The 18,922-nt window shown below is 38.0% G+C and overlaps 1 protein-coding gene across 3 annotated transcripts in view; it reads left to right on the top strand.

Moving 5' to 3' along the window:
- Window positions 1-5,883, top strand: part of pax5 (paired box 5) — a 60,312-nt gene extending 54,429 nt beyond the window's left edge. For all 3 annotated transcript variants that reach the window (XM_089132347.1, XM_089132345.1, XM_089132346.1), the window contains exons 9-11: window positions 711-797; window positions 2,551-2,637; window positions 5,071-5,883. In XM_089132347.1, coding sequence (XP_088988473.1) covers window positions 711-797; window positions 2,551-2,637; window positions 5,071-5,153 — 257 coding nt within the window. In that variant the 3' untranslated portion in view covers window positions 5,154-5,883. The remainder of the gene's footprint in view (window positions 1-710; window positions 798-2,550; window positions 2,638-5,070) is intronic.
- The last annotated feature ends 13,039 nt before the right edge of the window (window positions 5,884-18,922 follow it).

Here is an 18,922-nt window from a genome sequence, read left to right as displayed (position 1 = left end):
GTCTTGTTAGCTTGCTTAAAACCCCAGTTAGCATTTTGCACAGCTTGTATTTAATCAGTTATTTTGAGTACATTGATATCATTAAAAAGAAATAATCTGAAAAAAGAAAGATGAGAATTATTGGTAAAACTCCAAAGCTAAAACAAACTGAGCACGAATGCCTTAAATGCTTATTTACAGCTCTCAGATATGATGGATTTATGGTGAAAAATGGATTAGTATGCCTTTTCTTCTCTCCCTATATCTACTGGATCCTCTTCCTCCACTTTCTCTCAGAGTGTATCGCTTATTTCTCCTGTCCTTCTCTTTCGTTCTGTTGCTTCCTCTCTTTCAGCAGGGGGGCTGACACACAGGGGAGGGGGGCACAAAACCAGCCAGGCAGAACCGACAGAGCGAGAGATGGAGGGAAAGAGAGAGCGAGAGAGTTGGGGCCTCTGATTTTGTGACAGCCAGCAAAGGGAAAGTGTTCCCCAGGGAAACGGAGAACGAGGGAGATGGGAAAAGAGGGAGAGAAAGAGACATGGAGATAAAGGGAAAACTACACTGAAGCAATGGAGGAGAAAAACTGTCACAAATCGACACTTTCACCTAGCCAATTGGAACTTTTAGGCTCCTACACACTGCTGTATGGGATGTAAAATCAACCTGCAGACTGACTGAACAATTTACATGCTTATCTAATATTTTTATTGTCTTTACTTAAATTTCAGGAGGAGATTTCTCTGGCAGTCCATACTCCCATCCACAGTATTCGACATACAATGATTCTTGGAGATTCGCAAACCCCAGTCTACTAGGTAAAAACTGCTAAAAGCTGAACTGTCAGGACAGTGATGGAGCAAACTTTCTCAGCCTATGCTTTTGTAATAATGTACTTTAAAGAATAATTCACCCAAAATGATTATTCTGTCATTATTTACTTACCATCGTATGGAAGCCGGTTTCTGCCTCAGAATAAGAAAACAAATTAAATGTTAATTGTGACTCTATCTACAAATATAACTGAAAAGTGAAAAGGAAGATTATCGGAAAATTTAACAACTTCTGTTTGTTTCACACATAAAGCTTATGTATAACTTATACATTACCATTTGAAATGTTGTGGTCAGTATGATTTTTTTTATTCTCTTTTGATCAAAACTAATAGGCCTAGTTTTGTTTTTATTATATTGTTTTCACCAAGGATGCAAAATATCAGGGTTTTCAAAAAAAAAAAAACTGTTTGCAACATTAAAGGGATACTCCACTTTTTTTGTAAATAGGCTCAGACAGTTTCTGGTCTACGACTTCCGTTGTAGGAAAAAATATATACTATGGTAGTCAATGAGACCAGAAACTGTCTGGTTATGCTAAATTCACACTACAGGATTTTAAGCCCGATTTATGCCCGATTTGCAAATCCTTGAGCTTGCCAACAGGTCAGGGTGTTATCGCGTACAAATCGCGGGGGATTAGCGGACGATGAACGCTTGCCAATCTGTTAATATGAAAGAGCCAACAACGCAGCGAAAACGCTTACAGACGCCTCGCAGACACGTCGCCGAGCCCAGAAAAATATCTAGCTTGCTAGATATCCAGAGCCGTCGCGCGACTCAAACTCAGTGATGTCATGAGTACAGCCAATCATAGCAATGCATGGTTTGAGGACACCAGGTAAATCTTAGTTTTTCTTTTTCTTTTTTCCCTCAGAGCAGATTGTCGCGCAGTGTGCAGCACTAGTTTCTGTCTGACGTCCATATTCACGCGTTGTGTTCTCTTCTTCGCTGGGTATTGGCGCAATATTTATTTATTTATTTATTGTGTGTTTTTCGTGACAAAACGTGGTTTGTAGACAAGATAGAATCGTTGGGTGACAGAGTTGTCAACTCGTTATTTATTTGATTATTTTCAGGATTTAGACCGTAACATAGTACTGAAACAAACAGCTCTCTAGAGTCACAAATGATTTGCTCTTATCATCCGATCGTGGTTGTATCTCTGTGTAGTGCGTTGTCAACTCGTGTAGTGAGTTACCTCCTGTTGTGGATCAATCACGTTGTGTTGTGTGGTGTGAACAGCTAAACAACTTGAACACTCCTGATTTCACTGAGAGCAGGTCATGTAGTGTGAATCGCACAGTTCAGCCCGACGTTTTAAAATCATGCAGTGTGAACAAGGCTTTTCTGATATTCTTCTAAATATCAGAAACTCGGCTGAATAGATTCGAAAACGATAAAACTCAACTGTTTAACTCTGGGGGAGTTGTAAAATGAGCCTATTTCCAAAAAAAGTGGAGTATCCCTTTAATAAAAATAGATTTTTTCTTGAGCACCAAATCAGCATGACCACTGTATATGGAAAAGATTCTATAAATAACAAAATACCAGTTTGGATGGACATATGCGAGACAGAATTTTCATTTTTGGGTGAACTATTCTTTCAAATGGAAAATAAAATGGATTGGCTTAAGAGTGCTTTACAAAGGCTTCATTCATAGATATGCTTCTAAAGTAACTGCATTTTCTGTGAACTATAAACTTATTGTTGTATTTGTGTGCACTTTCTCCTCAGTGTTCCAGCAGGAGTACGGTTCTTTACTGGGCTCGGAGAGAGCAGCTTCATCGGGTCTATTCTCCGGCCAAACCCCACAACCCACAGGTACCAAAACACCCATGCCATCAGAGGGGGATGTGGGTATGTCATGTGTTTTTGTATTTATGGTGCACAGAGTAAGTGTTTTAGAAGGACCTGCCCCGATCAGCAAAACCCCAGACTGACACATCTGTCAAGAGCAAGGTGAAGGAGCATAGGCTTAAAAACAGTAATATGTGTGTAAGAGAGAGCCACAGAGCTGACCTTAACGTTCCCAATGGACAAGGGGCTCCTTGGAGATTTCATGATTTTTTTGCTTTGTGTGTCAAGAAAGAGACCCTGATTTGACAGAAGTTTGACAGTGTTTGTGTGAAGTGCTCCTAGCCAAAGTTCAGTGTCTATTAGGGCTGGGATATATCGTTTTATTGAAATCTCCATTTTCTCATCTTAGTAGTGAGTCAAGGAAGAATGGTGAAACTAGTCTACTTAAACTTACTGGTCACAAAAAAGTACTATTAATCATTGCAATAATCATAATGTTGCATAATCTTGTTGTCAGCAAAATAATTGTGAATATAGTCAGAGACTATTTATATAGAGACATGCCACTTCTTCAATCCTTAATACAACTATATAGGGAAAACCCATAACGCCAAAGATGGCGGTTGTATGCACATGTCTGCTTTTAACAGTCAAGCAAGTTTTAAACCTTATTTTGGGCAAAGTCATCAAACTTTTTCAGTGATTTTAATCATATTTTACTGTTGTTTCTATACATACAGTTTTTATGTCTTGGTGACCAGTGAAAGTGCAGTTCAGACTCTCTGCCCATTCATTTAGATAGGAGCATGGTCTTGTTAGTCTGAAATAACTGCCCGGAGGCGTTGCTAAGATGGCGGCCGAGTGGCATGACTTGCCTAAAAGGACTTTGATATAGTTTAAAAGAATATTTGAAATATATCCATAGTATCTATGACATTGTGATATATCTCACGCTCCCAAACACAAAAGCTACGTACTTAGGGCCAATCCCAATTCTACCCCTTACCCCTTCCCTTTCCCCTAGCCCTACCCCTTCGCCTTCCCCTTGACCCTTGAAACAGAGTGGCAATGCGTAGGGGTGAAAATATTCCCCTAAGAAATGGGACACCACTACGCCTCCGTTAAACGTCATTATAAGTCGTCGCTAGCGCCTACGTCACAGGAGATGCGCCGATGTTTATCACAACTTCCAAGATGCCGTCGACAGCTGCAGTTATCTCAGTCGCATGGGTTACAGCTATTTTCTTGCATCTTGTGAAGTTCGCAGGAAACAACGGAGACAACGAAAATATGTTGCGGGACTGTCGTTAGCAAACTACAGTAATTTTAGCGATTTTTTTTACAAACGTTTCTGTGAAGAAACTGACCGTAAATATGAACACAATATTGAATGTAACATACAGCAAATCATTATTTGTCGTTATAATACTTATTAAAGCCACAAATACTTAAATTTATGGGTCTCCTTTGTCGCTTGGGCAGCCAGCCTGGGTTAGCAGTGACACTTCTCATACCCCTTCGTTTGAAGTGTGCTCCCGAAAAATCTTCGTTTGAAGGGCTATCTGGCCCTTCACCCTAGCCCTCCCCCTCCAACCAAAAGAGAATTGGGACAGCCCTACCCCTTCACGTGGACGCGCAAAATGGAGGGGAAGGGGAAAGTGAAGGGGTAAGGGGTAGAATTGGGATTGGCCCTTAATCACACTCATATACGCTTCATTTCCAGGGAAGACAAACACACATTCGCCATATTTCTCCAACATATTTCTCCCAATTTCAAACTCTTTACCTCCGGCAATAAAGACTAAGCAGCGTTGCTGTCCCTGCACTCTGTTATACCCTTCGCTCATGCCTGCTGTCTCTGTGTGGAATAAAGAAACACAATTCCTGCTAAAACTAAATATGATACTAAAGACATTTCTGGGTCTAAGGGGTCCATCAGCACTTAATGCCAACACAGACTGATCAAGAAGGATCATGTGTCTTATAGAGCAGAAATGGTCTTTTCCCAGCAGAAACTGAGCTGATGATGATGGTGTCATTTCAAATAAGTGGAAGGGTGACATGATTGTGGTGGACTGATAAATCAAAAGTACCCTGGGCTGTAAATCCATCATCCTTTAATCATATGTATTTGTTGTATTGAAGGCATTGCTTTTTATTTAGCATTATTTTTAATGTAATCTTTAACTGCTGTTGATTTCAGATAATTAACAGGAGTGCATGAAATAAATGCAGCGCCAAAACAATTTGGTTAAATTGTTTTATTTATTGGGGCCAATTTTTTTTTTTATTATTATTTATTCAGGAAAGATGCATTCAATTGATCAAAATAAAAAAGTAAAGATGTGTATAATGCCACAAAATATTTCTATTTCTAAAAAATTTTATTGAGTTATTAGATGCATGGGGGCCATTTGTATATCAGACGACTGACGACTTTTTTCATTTCCCTTGTAGGATCTCCATACTACTACAGCGCAGCCACACGGGGACCAGGAACGGCAGCTACTGCCACTGCCACTGCCTATGACCGTCACTGACCAGCCGAGCAGAGGAGAAGAGGAATGGTGAAGGAGTGGGAGAAACAAAAACAAAAAAGAGGAGTGAAAATGGATTGATAACCCTCACATGAGACTGCCTACATATGGAAGAAAAGAAGTGGAGGAGCAGCAGGAAGGAGAATGGAGAAAGAAAAAAAGAAAGAAAGAAGAGGTGACAATGTTTTCCTGCCAATTACAATCAATGGTCCAATCAGTAGCTTCAGCTGATGTGTCTAATTTCTGTCCATTAGTGGAAAGTATACACCCATTCACCTGTATTCCTGTGGTCTCTCCTCACACTAAGGGGCTGTTTACATGACACCGTTTTCAACTAAAAACGGAAGACTTTTTATGCGTTTTGACCATTCATTTACACGGCCTGAAAACGCAAGCTTTTGAAAATGATACCATTATCGTCTCCGTGTAAATTACAAAAACGTAAATTTGTGAAAATGGTGACATCATGCGCATGCATATTACATGTTCAGACTAACGGTGCGTAGTGTTTCTTAAAGTGACATCGCCAACTACTGGCCTGGCCTGCAGAATACAGCTTTTTAGGAATTTGCGCGGAACAGGAATTGTTTTGACAACATAGTTGCCTTTACGCAAAAAAAAAAACGCAAAGGACAAACGTTTCCGTTTTTAGTACACTGCTGTCGTGTAAACGTAGTACCCTAAATCTGTTATTGCTTTTAATTTATCTTCTGTCATTAAAGCCTTGCTTATCCTATCGTCTTTGCATCTCTATGCAGTCTGTTCTTATAGAGATGATCAGGTGTTGGGAGTTGGTACCAGACAATCTACTAGTGGCAGCTTGAGATGACCTATGTGATTTGAGTTCATTTGAGTCATTTCATCTACTGTGTGAATGTGGCATCATAATCTGTCTTATTAAACTTGACTAGACGGTTTTACTAGTTTGCTAAAACCATGAATTGATTTGGAGAGAACCTTAAGTATCAAGTGAAAGGAGATTCAACAGAGTTGGACAGATATCTCAGGTCGGAATATTGGCATTATTTACTTTAAAATTAGCCAGCGTGAAGGACAGACCCATTTCACCATTGATCATGGGATGCTTCCATTTGAAATAGGAGTGTTATTACTGTAGAGTTAGGAGAGAGATTACTGAAAAATTCTGAAATTAGCCCTGATGCGCAAGCACAAGAATATTCGAGCCCTAAATTCTAATCTAGGTACCATTCAAGCATAATGGACTTCTTAAATAAGATGGAAGTTTAGTATTAGTGCGATGCGACGCATATAAATGGGACTGTTGTGATTTCAGTCATTAAGTTGGAAAATATCAGCATTAAAGCACGAATGAGAGCACTGTATTTTAAAGACTCCTCTCCTTCCTCAGTGTAGATAAATACTATTTACGTATGTACAGAATACCCTTATTCAACTGTACATTGGTAAGATTTATAGCTATTTATGATGGAGAGTAATATATATAATTGTGTGTAAAAGTTTACTGCAGACAAATGCTACAATGCTACTGCTAGCTAAAGATGTTGCCGTGGAATACGTAGCTGGTTCTCTTTTCAAACCCCTGACGTTTCATTCCAAACGCAAATCAGTTGCAATTAACAGAGCTTGCTGGTATTGAAGTGCTGACAAACTTTTGTAAAGTCGCTACATTTCAGAAGGGGAACACTGATGCTAATGTCCCTTACAGGAAGTGATGTCATACTGTCTGTCCGTTCAAAACGTCTCCTTAGCCTCCCCAAAGATACTCTTTAGTAGTGCGAATAGACACTCTTAAAAGCACAAAGTGGCAAATCTGTTATCCGGAAATGACCTTTTTTTTTGGTTATTCTCTACGAGTGCATTTGTTTTTGAATATTCCCTTCATCCATACTGCGCCAAGACAATGCATGAGACCAAGGTGGAGGCCTTACCAAACTCTCTATGTAGCAACATTAATGCTGTACATTCATCCCTATTTGTCTGTCTAAGATATCCTGTACATCTATCATTTACAATGACAAGAGCTTTTGATATCATTATTGACTAATATATTGATATCTAACTTTAGATTCTAGTAGACGAGCAAAGACAAAAAGTGTGCTTTATTTAGCTATTGTCTGTGATGAGTGTTCCCAGTTCTTGATTTCCTTGTTTTCTTCTTTTTTTTTTTCAATACACTGTGCATTGCTGAGTAGCTTTCGAAAAAGGAGAACACTGTAGTTGTAGTAGTGAGTCGCAAGCACCAAAATTTTGATGTGAAATAATAATAAAAAAAGACAAACCTATGAATATATATATATATAGAAGTTGATAGTTTTTATGTTTTTATGTTGTTGCTCTGGACTGTAAAGTAGTAATAGGATTTGTTTGTAGACCATAAGTTGCAAGTTATGCAACTCTAAAGAAACCCTTGATGCCGTTCACCACTAATGACTACTGGTGAACTTTGACCTTTTAAACTTTTAGTCTGAGGCATTATGAACCTGAAATACACCAGCTGAAATCAAGGACAGTGCCTTTATTTTTCTACTGAGTCATCCAAGAATGACCACACGTCACTAAATTGCGAAGCTGTCTGCATGACATAATGAGATCAGAGCTTAGCCAACCAATCAATCAACCGATGCCACTGCCCACGATTTTTAACTGCGTTTTTTTACATGCCAATTTAACAAAGTAATTAAAACTAGTTCCAGCAAACAAACTAGAGTGGGAAAGATGACACTCATATGATCTATTAAATATTCTAAAAGAAAGTGAGATATTATTATCCATTAAAATAAACATTGTTCTATTATATACAATATTGTACTGACAAGTAATTTACACTAAAAACAGATTAAATGAGACTAAAACATTTTAGTAAACTAATAGCAAAATGATTAGCAAAATCCACATATTCCGAGACCGAAAAGCTGTTTTATTTTCGGATGATATAACAGGGTACACTCTTAGAAGAAAAGGTTCTATATAAAACTTTAAAGGGTTTTAACAAGCGTCATTTTTTATTTTATTTTATTAAATTGTATGAATTAAACAGCTTATTAACATCATTTCAAGAACCCCACTGAACCTTTTTTCTAGGAGTGTACAAGAGAATGAATTCCTTTGTCTTAAAGTGAAAGTTCACATAAAAAAATGATACTTCTGTCATCATTTACTCACCCTCATGTCGTTCCAAGATAACATTGTACCACTTTGACTTTCATTGCATCGACAATAAAAACAATGACAAATTTTTCAAAATATATTTTGATATGTATATCCATACAGGTTTAGAATGATGTGAGGGTGAACCCCAGCAAACACAGAACGTTCCCCTAACGGTTCCGATTGGTCCCATGAGGTTATTTTTTTGGGAACGTTATAGGAACGTTCCATGTAGGTTATTTTTAGGTTCCATTTTTATAACGTAAAGAGAATGTTCTGGAAACGTTCCCTTAACCTTAAAGGGATACTCCACTTTTTTTGGAAATAGGCTTATTTTACCACTCCCCCAGGTTTTACCGTTTTCGAATCCATTCGGCCGATTTTCTGATATTTAGAAGAATATCAGTAAACAGACAGTTTCTGGTCTCATTGACTTCCATAGTATTCCTACTATGGAAGTCAATGAGACCAGAAACTGTCTGGTTACTAATATTCTTCTAAATATCAGAAAATCGGCTGAATATATTCGAAAACGGTAAAACTCAACTGTTTAACTCTAGGGGAGCTGTAAAAGGGAGCATATTTCCAAAAAAAAGTGGAGTATCCCTTTAAGGGTAAGTTCTAGGAACGTTCTGGCAACCAAAAACTAACGTTCCCAGAATGTTCCCAGAACCTCAATTTGTTTGCTGGGCCTATCCCTTGAGAATAAGAATGAATGTTAGACTAATTATGAAGGGATTACCTGTCCATTTATCTGACATGTTTTGTTTAAGTAGTGGCTATGTGTATTTCTGTTGGCTTAAAGTAGAGAGATACAAAATTAAACACACGCATGCAGTCCTTTTGTCCTTCGTCAGGTCATGTACACTCCATCGACATGATCAAAACCTGCTGCACCAGCAAAATCGAAGAACACTCCTTTCTCTTTTCTCATCCCCTCTTATTTCAATTTCTTATTTGCACCCCACCCCCATTTTACTCCCGTTTCCTCTCTGGTGCACCTTTAATCTCATTAGATCTTCCTAACCCCTTCCTCCAATGCCATCAGGATTAGAAATTCTAAAAGTTAGCCGTTGATCACCTTTATAAGAAAACCCCATTTTCTCGGAGAAGATTATATTGTAATTGTAATTTTGGTGGCAAGGAAATATCCCAACTTATCAATATCTTTCAAAAGCAGTTAATTTATTTTAGCCTTTTATTACATGTTTCCCATTGCACATTTCAGTTGAATCACGTGCACTCAAGTTATAAATAGCATTCATAAATTATCTTGGTTTTAGATAATTGGCGTGCATGTTCATTTAAGTAGTCTTATTTTTCTCATTCACTAAAATGTGGCTAAATATATGACAGGCTTTCAAATATACCTTAAAACAAAGTAGTTTACTATCTAAATATGACTCCAAATTGAAAATGTTTCCAAAGTAGAGGCTAGATACACATTCATCCAGTGAACCTGCCTTGTGGGAACAGCCCTTAATTAGCTATAGCGTCTCGCAGTTTTCCTCAGTTCAGGAGTCAAAAAATATTTCCGAAATAAACAAAAATTGGTTAACAATCCTAAAACAGTAATATATTTGGTAACTGATTCTACAAGCAGTACGGCCAGATCAACATTAAATGTTTCCCAGATTAAAAAAAGCAGACTTTTCAAAACAGAGGACTTGGTTATCACCTTATTGTGGCCTTCTGTGTACAATCGGAAGCTCATTCTGTAATTACTTGCTAATAGTTTCTTTCCCAATGGGTTCATAAGTATTTTTTACTCGGTTTTTGAAGTAAAGGTAAAAGATTTTAAGAAAGTTTGAAACGTTTTGACGAATTTGATAACAGCAATCAGTTCAATTCAAAAGAAAAAGAAAAAGAAAGAAAAAAAAATTGAGACCAATAACATATCTGTAGCATCCACCAAAGTTAGAGATGCCTGGTTTAAAAGTATTCTCTGGTGCAAAAAAAAAAAAAAAAAGTCAAATTATGAAATAAACAACATGTCAGAAAGATGAAGGCAACAGATATTTGCAATGAGTAAATGAATGAACTTCTTTAAGAAATGTATATGTTTTTTATTGAATTTTCTAGTAGTAAAAATCTCTTGGTGTTTTTTCTCTGCGTGTCGTGTGTTGTCTTAATATTTGAATGTATTTACTGCGGAACAAACTTTGCCAAAGATATCATGCCACTTGATTTCAATCTTTTTTGGTTCTTCATGACTTAGCTTATTTCTTCATTTAATTAAAGTCTGTCCACAAGCTGGAAATAAATGTGATTTGATATTGATTTTCTAATGGAATTATATTGTTATAGTTATATTATTATTTGTATTATTATGATTTTATTTGTTTGTTTTACTGTTGTTCAGGGTTATTCAATTGTCTGGCATTCCTCCTAATCCCTGATACAGGGTCATAGGCTACTCTGTGTATGTGCATATGAGTGAATGTTGTTTGTGAATTATCAATTTACGTATATTGTAATGTGAAACTAAGAAGTAATTATTTGTAAATATTGGCCATAATTTTATTGGTTCATCAGAATAAAAGTAATTTTTTAAGTTCACAGGTTGTATTAGTATTAATCAAAAAAGCTTGGCTTTCATGATATGGGTCTTTCCTCAGTTATGTAGTAGTTCACACACATAGAGGGAAGGGGAAATGTATATTAGATATGGAATTGGGGTTGTTTGTGGTAAAGTGAATGACTTGAAAAAAAAAAAAAAACACTGCCATTAATACGGAGCTTATTTTCAAGGATGCAAGCATATCTCCTTATGATGTGTAGAAATTAACAATTTGAGCCCAAAAAATAATATATATATATATATATATATATACACACACACACATATGTGAAATTATATTGCTACAGACATGTAGGCTATAGAACTATATGATACAGGTTTCATAAAATGTTTAAAAGGCAACAACTGCAGTGTTTCTACACAAAAGTTGAAATGAATCTACTTCCCTCTATAGAGCTGCATAAAAACAACCTCCCCACTTTGCGCGAATGGAGCTTACCAGCGCTTCAATTTTGGCTTGTGGCCTGGTCCACAGGAGGTCTTAACGGGGTGATAATGGACCACAAACTGCAATACAACAACAACACGCCACACACACATGAAAAACAGCTTCAGCCCAGCTGGATACACACTCAGCACCAGCTGGGATTTGGTCGCGTGCCAGGTTACCATGTCTCTCACACACATTCAGTAACAGTTTTGGGTCACTGCCCGAATACCTAGTTTGCCAGGTTGGCATTTCAGGTCTTGGGTGCATTCCCAGATTAGAAGCACAGTGGCAAATTGTGATTTCTACAGAGCTTGAGTCTCAGCCAGATAACATGATGAATGAGCACTTCAATGCAGAGGAGTTCCTCAGGTGTGTACTTTTGTGACTCTGGATATTCTTGATAGTGGATCATTCTCTCCTAGCAGCCCTTTCTAAAGCTCATTAAAGCATCCAGAAGTTGCTTAGCTAAATGTGAAGCTGTGTCCCACAAAACCTTATACGTAACTCGTAAATTGATTCTCCAAACCAAGCCAATACACCTTTTCTGATTTCTTACAGATATTTGCTCAGGGATTACTTCAAATATAATGGGCATAATTACCAAGCAATGTAGTACCACCAGCTGAACATCCCTGATGAAAACAAAGACCAGCATCATGACAACATGGACTCCTGTTGTGCTGGCCCCATTAAATTCCATTTAAGAATCAATGTTATTTTTTTTTTAAATAGTCACAAATGAGCTATATGCACATTCATTAATAGCCATTTTATTAATGTGAATATCACATTAACATAATTTGGCCAAAACTCGAACGTAAATACACTATTGCTTTATATAGCGGAGCACATCAAGTACAGTAAACATAAGCTGGAAATTTCAAAAAAAAAGCAAACAAAAGAGATTTGTTCTCATGCCTCAAGCATACATAATTGAGCTTGTTTGCCATATTTGATGCGCTATGCGTTGATCAGTGTTTATATGTGAATAAAAGCCTATATTATAACTTGTATGATGTCTTTATGTACTTTTTGGTGCTTGAAAATGTTGGGTTGCATGGACTTTCAATGGATGGACAAAAATTATAAGATAATATTCAGACCACCAGCATCATTAGGAGTGTGATATTGCCTTGTGTTTTGAGTGAAGCGGTTGAGTAAATTGTTCAATGACTCACTCACTCATTGCTTCCTACTGGTGTAATGATGTAACATGCAGAAAGTTCCCCAAATGCACCAATTGACAGTCATTTGCACAAACACAAACAGGTCAGTTACATGACGATCCTGGGACGTCACGTCATACAACTGACGCTTTACCTTTAACGTCAGTTAGGTGACGGGGTAGGTTTAGGTCTGGGGTGGGGTTAGGATCCGATAACGTCATCTAACCGACGTTAAAGGGTACCCTAAAACGGCGGATGTTGACGTATGGTCCGTTATATGACGTCTTGGGATGAGACGGCGCTGGCACAAACAGGTTCAAGTGATGTTGGACTGTATGCAAGGACTTTAGGAATGGTGCTTGGCCATCAAAAACTTTTCATTATGCAGTTGATAATTATATCACAGTTACACAAATGACGTGCATTTAAAGTAAATACTTTAGTAAATATGGAAAGGGAAAACCTGTGAATGTTATCCACATTTGTTAATTACATCCACACCACAGTAGCCTTAATAAGACACAGGGAGCAATAATTGAGTGCATACACCAATATGAAGATAAATATAATTCAGAACTGAATTTTAGTCTACAAACTAAAACGAATCATCTGTGTTGGACACATTTTCTTTCTCTTCATTAGACTGGCTTCTTCAAGCCTGATTAAATAAATAATCATGACATTTTTATTTTTCCTGTCTATTTTATTTGCTCTTGCTCTGCGAGTAGAGCGCAAGTGGGAGAGATAGCCATTAGAGGGCCAAGAAGCCATGCAAATTAACGTCACTCACAGAGCAGCTACTTCTGTGTGTGTGTGAGTGGAAATGGAGGGTGCTGGTAAGGTAATTGCAAGAGTCTTATTAAGACAGGAGTATAAAGCTGACGTGCAGGTGATGACACTTGCAGGCGCACACATCGACGTACACACACATGCTTACACGAGAACGCACATGTGCTCTTCCCCTCATACACAAGCAACTTGAGGAACTTGATTACTAAGAGTTGCAGTTTCTTTTTTCTCTCACATTCACACATGATGGTCTTGAGTGGGCCTTAGGGGAGGCCAAGAGGTGAACAGTCCTTTACAGGAAAGTGAATTCCCCTCCATAAAAAGTTTAGTACTACTGTAGCTCTTATTTAAAACTTTTAAATCCCCAAAGAAGTTAGTTGTTATTGAAAGGTCTGTTCATATGTTTCACATTTTCTAGTGAATAACAAAGGATTTGTGTTGAGGGCATGTAACATGTTTGCAACACCAAGGTTGTGGGTTTAGATGTCAGGAAGCAAATGTTGATGAAAATGTGTAACTTGAACCCAATGGAAGTTATGGAAGCCTATTTCTACCTTAGAGAGAGAAAAAACTATAAAAAATTAAATGAGATAAAGGTTTAAATAACAAACACACTGTGAGATATAGTATCATTTGAAGAGACAGTTCACCCAAAAAAATAGAATTCTGTCATCATTTACTCACCCTCATGTCGTTCCAAACCATTCCAAAGAATGTAGCCCCTACCAAACTCAGTAATCAGTATACTTTCACAAGCTAGCGCGAGCTGCCCGCCCCGGCTCTACGGGGATGCTTGAGTGTGTAAAGCGCCCTCAAAAGAAAGCAATGCCCGAAATGGGACGAAGCTACACAACACATTACCAACAGTAAACTGATCACGCGCGCGCTCTGTTTCTGACGCACTTCACGTTTGCTAGGAGGGGGAAGATTGATGCACCGGACCTGAGTCGGGGGACTTAGTTACGTTTTTGTGGAGTAAAATAGTATTAGTATAAAAATTTTTTAAAAAATCACTCGTTCGCTCATTTTGGCTTACCCCAAAAATTTTACCTTTAGGAGCGAGGACCTCTTAGATCCGTCGGGCACCCCTCCTCCTTCTTTGGGTCACACCAGCGAGCTAAAGCTGGACCAATATTGATCCTCGTTCAGCCTTTTATTTAGCCACTCTCCCTTTTTCTCTTTCTACTGTCCTCCGACAAAACCTTTGGCTTCTTGGTTTTACTTGCTGCTTCAGCCATGACAACATACAGAGAGGGAAAAAAACGCTCGTTGGGCTATCGCGTCAGAATTTGAGGAAGTGGGGGAAGTGACGCATGCCGTAAATCAGTCGAATTTTGTAGTTCTTTTTGTGCTCTGGTGCCTACCCGCTCCCCGAAGTTACGTAGTGCCAGTAAAATATACAGACACTGTCAGGCTATGGTAGACCTGTCATTCAAACTATTTTAAGTCGATGTACCATCTCAAGGGTTTTGGAAAAATATTATAAAGATTGAAAAAGTTGCATAGTGCTGCTTTAAGATCAACCTGATTTGAATTTTCAACCAAAATCCAACATCTGTCCAGTGTTGGAAGCAGACATCAGGCCAACATTGGGTTTTGACATCAACCCAGTTTTCATTTACAGTGAATCACATGATGCAAAAGCAGGCATAAAACAGATAAAAATCACAAGAATTGCTGCACTTTCCATGTGTCTCTAAGACATTAGATTGTTTCAAACATCAGTCATTTGCCGATAGGATGTCAGAGGACACGGACTGTCGTAAAGTGTGCACTGTGATTTAATACTACATTACTCACATGAGTAGCCATTGAGTTCTTGCTATCGTCCTGCTTTCACACACACAACCATTCACTCTTCTTTAACCCACTTCTCCATTCTCATTTCTTAAATGCAGAACAGAGTAAAAGTTTAGTTCAGGTATGTGGACATTTGTGTGCGCATTAAAGGGTTAAAACAAATGTTGATCTAATCGTCTAACTAATGCTCCAGTGAGCAGTACAATTTCCTTGTCTTTTCCTACGCCTGTAAAACTGACACTCATGACGAGTTGGAAAAAAGAAAGGAGGGAAAAAAGAGGAGAGAAGTGAGCTGACAGGCAAAATACCCTCTCATCCAGCTGTCTGACCCCCCTCCTTGCTCTCTCTCTCCGTCTCTCCGTCTCTCCCAGAGGGTTTGTCCTTCTGGTCTCGTCCATGATGAATGGACCTGTCTAAAGAAACTCATCCTAGACCCAATTAGAGACAGAGAGAGGAAGAGAGACAGGGAGAGAGAGAGAGAGAGGGGATGAGTGAGAGTAAGAAAGAGTGACAGGGAGACTGCGATAGAGAGAGAGAGAAAGAATCCCCAAAACAAGTAAGCTATTCAGGAAAGAACTGTATTATTTTAGTCTATACTCACTTTCAAAGCAGGGTTTCTATAGTGTTTCATACACTGTACTAGACTGCTGGTCTGAATTCATTTAAACGCACATGTACAGACAAAAAAAAAAAATGCTGCAGCAGGGGTTTTAAACTTCTTGATGCCAAGGTCTCCCAGTTATTTATTTTTATGCATTGTTTGACAATGAAAATATAGAACTCGTTTTATATTTTAGGAGGGGATCACAAAAAGATCAGATTTTGGGAGTCTATATTGTTTATGTACACTGTACTGAAGGTAAATCAAATCATTATCATCACACTGTAAGTTGACAGTACATCTTTCTGCACATTGTTTGTGTATTAATAGAGCTATAAATTTGTAAAAAAATAAAAAATAAAAATTAAATATACATTTTAAATTCAAATTTATTTGAAAATGTCTAACAAGCACGAAACTATCAAATTCTGGAAATGTGTTAAATACTGCTTTAAAATAATTAAATTAACATTTAATTACACAGTCTCAAAAATAGATTTTGTAAAACCTTTCTATTTTTTCTCAAGTTTAAGTAGTGGGTGTGTGTGTGTGTTACTTTCCATAGACATACTGACTTTTATACTGTACAAACTGTATATTCTATCCCATATATATATATATATTTATATATACAATTTTACATTATTAGCAACTTGAGAAAATTAAATAACACTTTTACCTTTAAATGTCCCAAGAGGGAGTTTATGCCAAGTAGAGGTAACTTATAACAACTTATGAGAACAATTTCGGAGAACGATTTTGGATACTGCCATCTTTGTAGGCACATTTTATCCCCATAATGTAGGTTTTACCAGGCCACCCGCCCACACACACACACACACACACACACACACACAGGAAGATCAGACACCCACCTGAAAGACCCACTGGGAGAATTCTGTACAGCAGTGAATAGAGGGCTTTTCCTTGATGCTTCTCAATTTCCTCTGGGCTTTTGTTGTTTTGGTGTGTTTGTTTCCTGCTTACAAGTGGAGAGTGTGTGTGAGTATTAGTCGTCTGTAGCTCAAAGGCACGCACACTCACACACACACACACACACACACACACACACTCTCTCTCTCTCTCTCTCTTGAAAGAGGTCTTAGGACTTTAACCTTGTCGGTTTAAGCTGTAATGTAACTGACAAGAAGACAGCAGGAAGTATGTGTGTGTGTGTGTGTGTGTGTTGCGTGAATGAGAGAGAGAGAGAGAGAGAGAGAGAGAGAGAGAGAGAGAGAGAGAGAGAGAGAGAGAGAGAGAGAGAGAGAGAGAGAGTGTGTGTGTGAGAGAGAGAGAGAGACAGAAGGGAAACTGAGAGAAAATAGAAAATTACTCAAAGACTTGGAGGGGATTGAAAGCTAAATCCTTAATTTTAACAGATTTAAAAAGATTCCCCCGTTAAAACACAGGGATGCATAGGCTACATTTGGAAAATCCATTAATACTGTTGTTACATCAACGGTAAAAAAAGAAAGAAAAAAAAATCAGGATACAGAAAAAATAAAGATGAAAAAATAGGGAAATCTATAGGAAACATTTTGGTTTATAAAAAAATAGGTTTTACTGTAAAATTGTTTTTCAATTAACTACTGAACATTTTACAGGCATGGGTGAGAACTTCCACAATCACCTTCGGAGTGCAGCCACTAAACAGATACATCTAGTTAGAGTGGGATAAAGACCTAGGCCCGTATTCATAAAGATTGAAGATGAATCCTCTCAGAAAACTTTTAATTTATCTTAAAAACTTTTACGTAGGACTCTTAACTTAAAAGCAATTCGGGACCGATCTAAAAGCAACTATGAGTAAGGAAAAGACAAAAACTTTCATCTTAGTGAGGAGTCGGGATTGACCCCGTTGCTATGTATGACACAATCTTTTAAAGAGTCTGTGATTGGGTGGTTGTCCAAGAAGGAAAAAAAAGAGTGATTTTAACAGGATTTTAAAGGTGCAAATCGCAAGTCAGTTTTTGCAGAACTACGCTCACTCTGGCGACAAGCGAAACTGCAACCAGAGGTGTGCGCGCTCATGGCTCACACACACACACACGCACGTTTGAATGAGCTGTTCATAACCAAAGGAGCATCAGCCGCACACGTCTTTTGTTACAGTCATAATGAGGTAATAAAGTTATAAATCTGCAAGTCATTTAAAATATATGAAAAGAAAGGCATTTGAGTAAATTACACACTTATGTGTGTGTGTGTGTGTGTGAGGGGGAAACGGGGGTGGTAGAAAACTTCTATCTCCATGTTGAACTGTTTTATGTGCTTACTGTATACTTATGATTGTATCATTATGGAAACACGTTCATGAACAATATAAGTTATTACTTTGTATAGCTCTAGAGTGATTGAATAGAAAACAGACCAAGAAGAGATGGAGGAGATGGATTTGGAAGTTAAATTTAAAGACAGTCCAGAGAAAGTGATCAGACACAGAAGAGAGGAGAAACAGACAGGAAGAGAGGGTAAGAATGGGAGTTGGAGGGGGTCAGATACAAGGAGGGAGAGAAAGAGAGAGAGAGGATAAAGAGAGGATGACAGCACAATTAGGGATTTTAATTCTCTGCATGACTGAGTAAGTCCAGTCTACATGATAATGAGCAGTTTCAATGTAATAAATCTTTATGATACACTGACACACACACTCTCTCTCTGCATGGCATCAACCAGGTTTACGTTGATCATTTCTCTTTTCACAAATATTCAGCACATTTTATACAAAGTAAAAAGACTAGGCTGAGCCTTGTTAAAACTTGTTGAAAGTTTCAGAAATTATCTGTTCTGGAACCCTTAAAGGGATAGTTCACCCAAAAATAGAATATTCAGTCATCATTCAGTCACCCTCATGTTGTATGACTTTCTTTCTTCAGAACAGAGCACTATAGTATCCATTTCTTCACACTTCAGTCCAGTAGGGGCAGAAATATTCACCAATTTTCTATATTTTTTAAATGATTTTTTTAATGGTGTTTTTATGCACCAGTTTAATAAAGGCAATTCCCCCATTTCACCAGAAGTATGGTCTCATCTCTGATGGTGAGGTCAGATCTCACCATCAGAGTGCCTCTGAAATTATATGAAGAAACAGAAAAAACAGAGACTAAGACCAGAAGAATGCATTGAATGGCGACTGTAGAACGCACAAGCCGAATCCCGGACATTTTGGGCGATCTTGAAACACATTTTCAGGCAGACTCATCACGGAGACTCACTAGTAGCCTAGACTTGTTGTTTAACTACTGCACTCTGTTACCAGTAGGCATGGCCTCC

The sequence above is a fragment of the Pimephales promelas genome, chromosome 6 (assembly GCF_988280905.1).
Source record: "Pimephales promelas chromosome 6, fPimPro1.hap1.1, whole genome shotgun sequence".
Lineage (NCBI taxonomy): Eukaryota > Metazoa > Chordata > Actinopteri > Cypriniformes > Leuciscidae > Pimephales > Pimephales promelas.
Note: the sequence above shows the minus strand (reverse complement) of the source record. Positions and strands in the feature narration are given on the sequence as shown.